We start from the raw sequence: 10,285 nt of genomic DNA, 5'->3' as shown, positions 1-10,285 counted from the left end.
TAAAAAATAAAAAGTTAAATAAATAAATGTCAAATATTCTATTGATTAAATAAGTTATAGAATCTCAACAACAATATTTAAAGAAAAAACTAAACTAATATAAAAAAATAATTTAAAATAATTTAAAAACTAAAATCTAAAACAATTTTAAAAATCAAAAGTTAAATAAATAGAGAGCACAACATGAGCTAATGCGGAGATCACAAGTAATTATTTTTTAAATAAATAAAAAAGAAAAACAATAGATAAAAGTTAAGATAACAACTAATAAATATCAAAACAAGAGTTAAAAATGGAGTAAGATAAAATTTGGTCGATAATAATTAACAAGAAAGATTTTCAAATTGGCTAACTCTCAACTAGCCTATCAGCTAAATTAAAATAATTTAAAAACTAAAAGCTAAATAAATTTTAAAAGCCAAAAGTTAAATAAATAAATATCACAATATAAGATAATGTGGAGATCACAAGAAATTATTTTTTAAATATATAGGAAAAGAAAAATAATACTTAAAAGTGGAGATTTAAAATATAATCTTATGTGAACAAATTAGATTATTAATAATTTTTAATTTAAATAGCATAATATATACTAAATTTTTTTTAAATAGATTAAAAAATATTATTTATTTAAATTCAACTTATCAAATATGGCAAAAAAATTATTTAAAAAAATTCCATTAAAAATCTATTGTGAAATAATAATAAGAGAAATTTAAAAAAAGAAGAAGAAGGTCTCTAACAAATATTCCAATTGACTAAATAAATTATAGAAACAAAATAATAATATTTAAAGACAAAACTAAACTAATATAAATTTTTTTTTAAAGTAAAATATAAATCAAATTTAAAAATCAAAAGTTAAATAAATAGAGATCACAACATGAGTTAATGGTTTAATGTGGAGATGGTTACTTTTTTTACTTGAGCTAATGATTCAATGTGGAGATAGTTGTTTTTTAAAATAAATGTATAAAAATAATAATAGTTTTCGATATAAAAGCAGCGAAAACAAGGTGGTTGGCCCTATACAATAGTGGGGAGACTACCAACAAAAAAAAACAAAAAACCAACTGATAACCAAACAAGCCCCTTAACGAATAACATAAAAAAACATAAGTAAAATAAAAGTACTAGAGTTCATTCTCTTAAAACTAACAAAGTTTAACAAATTAACAAAATGCATGTAAGTGTTCAATGCATCGTACCAACCATAGCCCAAACCCAAGTTCCACAGAAAAACCAAAATCATCTAAACTGGATAGAAAAAAAACAATTGACGAAGCACTAAAAAAACACCAAGCACGTGAAAGGCCACTAACTAGCATCCTTCTTCTTGCCTTTCCTAGCCAACAAAACTTTGGCCCAGTCCTCCGCGAAGAAATAGTGTTAGGGGAGGCTTTGTGAGATTTGGGATCTGCTTGGTTAGTGACATAAATATGAGTGGGGTCTTGGGAATGGTCCTTGGTAGGGTTCTTTGCCTCAAAATCCTAGGTGCCATCAACAATGTCATCCCACTTCTCCTCCTCTTTGTTATTAGTATCCTCCTTCAACTTCTCCTTATCATCCCTCGAAGTCTTAGCACTCTCCTCCAAATTAGTATCTTCGTCTTCATCCTCCTGAGAGCATTTGACCATTTGTTTAAATCTACCCTTAGTCCTAGCAAGCCTACTCAATCTTCTTCTGTTCCCACAGAACTCATCATCTGAGTCCCCAATCTCCACCTCCACCCTCTTTTTAGTTTTAATTTTTTTCCTGGTAGCCAGCTCCAAAACTAGGGTTTTGTTTTTCCTACTCTTGATCAAAGCTTAACATGGCAAGGGTTGTGGAGTAGAGGCATAGCTACCACCCACAAACTCTAGACGAAGGGGGGCACCAGTGGGAAGAAAATTATCAATGGCTATCACTCTAGGAGGGTAAAGGACTAGGCGGAACTGAAATAAACAAAACATGAGCCCTTGGTATAAAATAGTGAAATTAGCCCCCCCCCCCCCCCCCCTCTTTTTTTTTCTCCCTGACATCCATAACCGTCTCTTCTAGGGCGTGCATCAGAAAAAAGGGAATGCAAACTAACTCCCTATTACAAAAGTGATTAGACAAAGGGAAATGGTAAAAATAATACACACCATATTTGCCTTCTAGGGTGAGATACTTCATTATGACCAAGCACACGTCGTCCCAAGGCTTCGGTAACTTATCCCTCCGAAAACCGTTATGATACATGTCTGGGGCTCCGTTATCTCTAAACAAACTAAACATACTAGCTTCATCTATCACCTTCGTGATCTTCTACCACTTGTTGCCAGCTATGTCAATGCCCATCGCCATAACTATGGTCTCCTCGTTCCCTAGAAGGTGATACCATTGATTGTGACCCTTCTATCCTTCCAACTGTTGACGAATTATTGAGAATAATTCTCATCATAGCCAACCATGGCTTGCATGTATGGGACAAACCCCCCTTCCTTCAACATTATCCAGGTTGCCTGCCTTTTGGAGAAATCCTCAATCTTTGTGGGCTCCAGTCTGTTAAGTTCCCCACCCATGGAATCTTGCTCCTCAATGATATCACTTTCCATGAGCTCGGTAATTTTCATTTACAAGAAAAATACCACCCAAAAAATCACATAAGCGGGGCTAAAAATGGTGTGTCTGGTGGTTAAAATGGCTTCTTCCTTACACTTCACGGAGATGTAATATCCAGAATGTTCAGGCCATCTTAAAACATCATTACGGGGAGTGCAAATGATCTGAGTGTAATACCTTAATGATCTAGCAGTAATAATAATGATGACTTTTTCCCTAATCATCCCATACCGCAAAAAAATGATGACTCTTTTTTTAAAGCCGGGGTTATTAAATTCTTTCCTTTTTCCATGCCCTTGCGTGATGAAATCCACATAATTGATCCTCGCTAAATGTCTTGCCATATTTAAGTTGATCTTAACCATCACATTAATAGGAAAGTTGCTAAAAATGCTAGTTCTCCAAATTTGGGTAGTCATCAAACATAGTTTAGAGGGGTCCTTTCCCTACTAATGAGGGAATTTATGTATTTCAGTAGTATTTCAGCACTTGTCCAGCTTTTTAGGCTATCCATATCAAATCCCAAGCCTACCATAGCATCTGCCACCGTATTGCCTTCTTTGAAAGTGTGTTGTAATTCATATTGATCAAGGGCCGTTAGGAATTGCCAAATGTCCCCCAATATGCAATGTAAATGATGTAGGAACATCTTGCATGGAAATTTTTTTTTAAAAATAAAATAAAATTGGAGGAGAAAGAAAGTGATGAAAATTAGAGGAAAAATAATAAAAAAAGAGAAAAAAGAGAAAAAAGGGAATTTCTATTTATCGAGATGTGTAGTTGGAATTCTAGAAGTTTGTAGACATTTCCTTAAATCATGCATTTAATATTTGTTGGGCCACGTGGTGGTGCTTAATTGTATTTGGGTGGGAATTAAATATTTGTTGAAGGTAGTTGTATTTACTTTTTATCCCACATTGGTTGTGTTTGTAACATCTTGGGTGGTAAGTGCCTATTTAAGCAAGGCATATGGGCATTTCTAATCAAGCTTCAAGGTGTGATTTCTTCGTAGTAGAAGCTTGGAGAGAAGGAGAAAGATAAAGGGCTAGTTTTCCTGAGTCTGTGGACAAAGCACCAAATGTGAGGCAATTTACAATAGGATTGTGGTGGAGTTTTGAGTGTGTAGACAGAGCACTGAATGTGAGGCAATTTACACTTGGATCTTGGATAAAATTGGAGAAGAGCTAGTGGCTACAGTTTAAAAACAAGGAAGTTGCTTGGTGACTTGCGAGCACAAGTTGAGATCTTGGAGGTTTCTACCAGATTGTGGATCTAAACTAGCTAGTGTTTGGGTTGGATTTTGAGGGATCTTGTAGAACTGTTATTGTAATTACTTGCTTTGTATTTGGCCATAACCGGGAAGGTCTTATAGCCTAACACATTGCATGTAACAATTATTTTATGCATAAAGAGTCATGATTTGGTATTAGATCTTGCATTGTTATTATGTTTTCGCTGTGTGGTTATTTGCTAGGGGCTAGGACATCTCCTTTGGGGATTCTCCTGCCTTGCATTGTGTCAAGTGGTATCAGAGCGAAGGTTGTTCCTGAGCATGTAGATAGATCGTCGAAGTTGAGACAGTTTGCATGAGGACCTTAGGAGGACATGTAGATGGATCTATGGTTGCGAAGATGGAAGATTGATCTTGTTTGGGAAGATTGATCTATTGGTATTTTTTGCAGAGGGCTTATGAATATCTTGAAAAATGGCTCCAAGAGGATTGGACCCTGGGATGATTGCAAATATCTGTGATATAGTGGAGAGGAGGATTAATGAGACAATAGTTCGGGTGGATGTTGCTTTTTCTAAAAGAGTTGAGAAACAAAAGAAGGAAGTTGTATGCTACTGGAGTTGGAGTCTACCGATCTGGAAGAGAGTTTTCTAGCTAGTTAGAAGACTTGTTTGAGAGAGAATATGACATAACAAGGTTAAGTGGAAAAGGTTGGTTTTGTTGATCAGTTTGTGGAGTTTGATACAAAACTTGCAGAGCAACTGGAGGTTGTTGCTGAGGATATTCCTAACCTTGTTGATGTTGGGATGGAGATTGGTTTTCATGATCAGTTGGTTGAGTCTGACATGAAGATTGCAAAGCACTCAGTTGTGGATGATTCAGTTGCTATTGGTGGTGACTTGTATGTTGTAGAGCATCTTGTTGTGAGCAATGAGAGCATTGGTGTTGTGAGTTTCAAATGTGTTGATGGAGATCTACGTATTGCTGTTGATATGGAGTTTGTTGCTGCTGGTGTGGATTCATTAGTTGCTGATGTGGATGTGGGTTTGTTGATGAAGCATTATGTTCAGTTTGTTCCTAGGAGTGAGCATGTTGATTGGATGGTTGAGATTCTAGTGTTTGATAGGGTGATGCATATGTGGATGATATGTAGATTGGTTTTCTTGTCTCTGTTGAGGTGGAAACCTTTGGTGAAGACCAAGATGGTTGTAGATCTTTCTTTTGGCATCAAAGTGTGGGACACACTTTTTTTTTATCTACCCAGGGAGTTTGATGTAGGAGCATCATGCATGATTTTTAAAAAAAAAAAATTTGGAGGAGAGAGAAAGTGACAAAAATTAGAGGATAAATAATAAAAAAAGGAAAAATGAGAAAAAAGGAATTTCTATTTATCGAGGTGTGTATGTGGAATTCTAGAAGTTTGTGGACATTTTCTTAAATCACGCATTTAATATTTGTTGGGCCACGTGGTGGTGCTTAGTTGTACTTGAGTGAGAATTAAATATTTGTTGAAGGTAGTTGTATTTACCTTTTATCCCACATTGGTTGTGTTTGTAACATCTTGGGTGGTAAGTGCCTATTTAAGTAAGACATATGAGCATTTATAATCAAGCTTCAAGGTGTGATCTCTTCTTAGTAGAAGCTTGGAGAGAAGGAGGAAGAAGCTTGGAGAGTTTTCTAAAGTCTGTGGACAGAGCACCGAATGTGAGACAGTTTAGAATAGGATTGTGGTGAAGTTTTGAGTGTATAGATAGAGCACCGAATGTGAGGCAATTTATGCTTGGATCCTGGATAAAATTGGAGAAGAGCTAGTGGCTGCGGTTTAGAAACAAGGAGGTTGCTTGGTGGCTTGCGACCACAAGTTGAGATCTTGGAGGTTTCTACCAAAGTGTGGCTCTAGACTAGCTAGTGTTTGAGTTGGATCTTGAGGGATCTTGCATAACTAATACTATAATTACTTGCTTTGTATTTGGCCATAACTGGGAAGACCTTACAACCCAACACATTATTTGTAACAATTATTTTATAAATAAAGAGTCGTTATTTGGTATAAGATCTTGAATTGTTATTGTATTTCCACAAAGTAGTTATTTGCTGAGAGTTAGGACATCTCCTTTGAAGATTCTCCTACCTTGCATTGCGTTAGAACGCAAAGCCCAACCCCATTAGCATCCCCTATAGTTAAAAATAACAAGAATTAAAAGAGAGTGCCAAAAGATTTACAAATTTTAATCAAATATTCAATTTCCAAAACAAAGGTCTGAAAAATCGCCTATCGGCTAAATTAAGTCATAGAACATTCTTGGTAGGTTTTGTGAAAATCTTTTCACCATTTCGGCTCTCCTCCCACTCTACTCAGCTTGCTTTTCTTGTGCAGGTACGACCAACAAGAGTGGTTGCAGGATTTCAGGAGCAAGAAGAAATTGTCTGCATCGGTTGCATCAGAAAAGATAAAATTTCTGCATCAGGTTGTCGTGTTTGCATCTAATCATATACCCTCTCGACTTGTTGCTTCAGTTCCTTTATAGCATTATTGAAGGCGCTTCATGAGGCCGAAACATATAGTTCAATCGTTATGCATCCGCAGTCATCGATTGGTTTCTGTCCTTTGACTTTAAAAGAGTTTCGGATAATACTTTATCCATTAGGGGATTTGAAGCTTATGTTCTGTTGTTCTAATTATAAGGTATTTTCTGTGATTAACAAATTTTCAGAGAAAGTAATCCTCTTCCTTCAATTGCTGGCATAGTTTGTCAGGTTCCATTTGAAATGAGTGGCTGCATTCCGGTTCATTAGTTTTAAAAACATAATTGTTTTGTTGCCGGGGTTGAACATAATTAAAAATTCAGGGCCAGTTTGTGGAAAACATTTATATGGGCATGGGGGTGCTTGGTCCCTGGCATCTACAGAAGAATGGAACATAGCCAGAACACTACCATTTGAAAACATATCTCCCCAGTTGGCAGTCAAAACATGCCGCCAGTCTGGGAAATTGAGCGTTGCATATTCACCTCTTAGGTTATAGGCTGCTTTGGCATATGCAAATACAACTTCTTCTGCAGTGTCAAATGTGCCAAGCAACAGCCTAGTTCTATTCCGAGGCAGCCTTATTTCTGCCACACACTTTCCCCAATGCCTCTGTCTTACCTCTCTGTACAGCTTCCGAGGCTTGCTGAAATAGCTTACGCCAAAAATTGACGACAATCTTGTGTAAAATTAATTTTATCCCTAATAAAATTGATCTCAGCCAATTAGAAAATTTAGACATTAATATATAGAAATAGGATTTAAAAAATAAAATAATATATACTTTAGATTGTTTTATAGGTCCGGCTGGAATGAAAACATTTACGGACTTATAAGTGATTACAAAACAATATCTATAAAGTCTATTTGATCACCTCGGTGTAGCCTGTTGCTGGAGGATTTAAGATCTGTAAACAAAAATTCCGAAACTTGTTTTTTGGTTGAAATTTGGGAGAAATTTTCATATGAAAAAGTGTTACCTGTTGCAGATATTCCTGAGAGAATGCTTTGAAATGCTTACGGCTAAAATGCTCCGCTGCCCATCAGCCTGCCGTTTTCCTGGTTCAATTCCGATGGCACAACAGCAATCATCCCAGACGCTGAAAGTGGCAGCCGACGATTCTCTCAATTCAAAATCAAAGCCATGGTTACTTGTGGGGTTAGGAAATCCTGGAAGAATCTATACTGGTACCAGGCACAATGTATGTTTTCTGTTTCCGTCAACCGACTATATTCGTTTTCCATTGGAAATGATACTTTCCTTTTTAATATTCGCGTCATATTTAATAAATAACCGACTTTAAAATTGCATATTTGATAGTTTTTGTTATTATCACTTTTTCAGAAACAGTTTTTACAATTTATTTGCTTTTTTTCGTAGAAGATAGAGAATCCTAAGAATTTTCTCTAGAGATGTTCATCAATAGCTTGTTTCACTTGTTGTTTTTCCTTTTGCCACCTGTTTTCAATAGGGTGTTTTCCATTTTCATTATGCTTTTTACACAATATATAACAAGATTGTGCTCATAGATATAATCTTTCGACTTTCCCAAATTCTCTCATTATTTGTGCTCAATTCATATTTTATGTACCTCTGTATTTCTGGAACAGAATTTATTAAGTTAGCTAAATCCATTGAACCTGGTAGCTATTCATATGAAGGCGTTTTATACATGTTGCGTATACTGGGGCTTGTCCTAGGCAAAATTTGGATGCTTTTACATACCCATTTAGTTGGTTGCGGCAAATTTTACACTGGGAAAACTAGCAAACGCACAAAAACTAATGAAAACTAAGTCAACCTGCGGGGTAGCTTATTTAGCTTTCCACAGCCTTGAATAACATTAAACATGATTCGGTATATGTAGAAAAATCTACTTGAAGCTATCCAATTAGAATCACATTAATATATCTCTAACCTGTTTTTGATCCTAAAGAAACCCAACAAACTTGAACTAACACAAATAGTTAATGTTTTGCCATTTGGAGATGAATATTGCTTATGTTTGAGATATGTAATCCTTTGTCTGAAAAGCTTGGTCAACTTATTTTGCTGTGTCCTGTGTTATGTCTTGTTGACAGTGATAGGCCACATTTATAGAGATAATAAGATAAGAAAAGACCTTCATAAATTGGGCGTATAGGATAATTCTACTGCTGGCTGTTGGTAGACTGGGGGTCCAAATCATACTAGATTGAAGTAGTTTGAAAATACTTGGTTCATAGGGTTTCACTTTCAACTTGCAGATTGCTTTTTGAAAACCGAAGTGAAGGGCTCATGAAAATGCTTTACCTATAGCCTAAGGATGTAAGAAGGCAAAAAACTTAACATTATGTGATCGTGATTGATAGGGTTGCTCTAGTTCAAGTGAAATGTGCTTTGAATATCATCTCAATGAGCACCAATTAACACAAAACCTAGAGAAACATGGCATAACACTTGGAGAAATGATCCCTTTGGCATTACCAAAGGGTCTTTATGTATAAACTTGAAGACGAGTAACCATTTTTTTGGAAATCCATGTACGATATGCTTGAGTTTTGGCTTTCTCTTTGGGCACCTTGGAAATCCATTGTGATCTAAGGGAAGGTTTCTTTTTGTAGGGTATGAAATGGGTAATTTAGCTACAAATGGTCCAATGTAAATTTATGGAGGTGCCAAAGTTGAGTGTTTGAGAGAAATCCCTTTGGTATTACAGAAGGATCTTTATGTATATACTTGAAGATGAGTAACCCTCTTTTTGGAAATCCATGTATGATATGCTCGAGTCTTGGCTTTGTCTTTGGGCACCTTTGGAGATCCGTTGTGATCTAAGGGAAGGTTTCTTTTTGTAGGGTATGAAATGGGAAATGTAGCTACAAATGGTCCAGTATAAACTTATGGTGGTGCCAAAGTTAAGTGTTTGAGAGATTCACGACTTCTTTGGTTCCTTTCAATGCCAGACAAAATAGGGATATCTGTGGTTTTTCTTCTAGGTTGCATGGATCTGAAGAGAGATTACATTTATGGTTGGAAAAATCCATTTCATTGGCTGGGTCAAATAATAAAGACAGCTTGGTCATAGGTGTTTTTCATAGCCTCTATGCCTTATGGACATCTATCACTTGCATAGATTGCAAGTGCAAATAATAGGCAACACTGTCACAGGGATCCCAATCCCTTAAGGCCTAATAAGATGTTTGCTTTGTTTTTTCTGAATTCATAACTGTTGAGAAATGTTGACAAGAATTCTGGAAAATCTATTTTTCAAATTGTATATGTAGTACAAGCTTCAAGGTGGCCACCATTATCTTTTAATTGGTCATATTAGCTTTTAATTAGGTGATGTAATGCATGACTTCCATCAAGGTTTTGTATGGTAACGAATCACCTCTTTAGAAAAACATGTTGGATAATATTTCAGCTCTCGTTGATGTTAGATTATTACAAATTCCATCGATGAGATTGTCAAAGTCGAAGTTCCAATGCAGTGAAAATCTGCAATCAGTCACAATTAATCGCTTGTTGGGTCTGGTGCCGTTTTGATCCCTGCAAAATTGACAGAAATCACATTAACTAGTCAATGTTTTTTTTGCTCAATTTATTGCCTTTAATCGACTAAAAAAAATTCTACTAATCACGATTATTCGGATAGTGAAATGGTGCCAAGAAAAACCTAATTAGCTCTACCATTAAATTAAAAACCAAGAAATAGGATGATGTGAAATTAGTGCAGACAATGGCTCTTGTTCATAGATATTTGCCCTTGAAAGCATAATGAGATTCCATAACTAATCTATAGAGTGCAGACCAATATCTGATCCATCAAGTGAACAACCTAACAAGACCCTCAAATTTATAAATTTTCCATTTCGTTTAATCATTTTCTAATGACCCTAAGGTGCCAAAAATATGAGTTTAGCTTCTACCTCAATCAAAATTATATTCTTTAATGATTTCTT

General features: G+C 35.7%; 1 protein-coding gene across 3 annotated transcripts in view; it reads left to right on the top strand.

Annotated features, from left to right (window-relative positions):
* Positions 1 to 6,131: 6,131 nt before the first annotated feature.
* LOC149549498 (peptidyl-tRNA hydrolase, mitochondrial-like) overlaps positions 6,132 to 10,285 on the top strand; it is a 35,136-nt gene continuing 30,982 nt past the window's right edge. The window contains exons 1-2 of one of the 3 annotated variants that reach the window (XM_089792872.1): positions 6,132 to 6,285; positions 7,333 to 7,545. In XM_089792872.1, coding sequence (XP_089648998.1) covers positions 7,357 to 7,545 — 189 coding nt within the window. In that variant the 5' untranslated portion in view covers positions 6,132 to 6,285; positions 7,333 to 7,356. Of the gene's footprint in view, positions 6,504 to 7,332; positions 7,546 to 10,285 lie in introns of all 3 variants that reach the window. The other 2 variants (XM_089792873.1, XM_089792871.1) reach the window with 2 other exon arrangements.

This window comes from Cupressus sempervirens, chromosome 7 (genome assembly GCF_028749045.1).
Source record: "Cupressus sempervirens isolate cs-2001-9-10 chromosome 7, ASM2874904v1, whole genome shotgun sequence".
Taxonomy (NCBI): Eukaryota; Viridiplantae; Streptophyta; class Pinopsida; order Cupressales; family Cupressaceae; genus Cupressus; species Cupressus sempervirens.
This window is presented reverse-complemented; position numbering and strand designations above follow the sequence as displayed.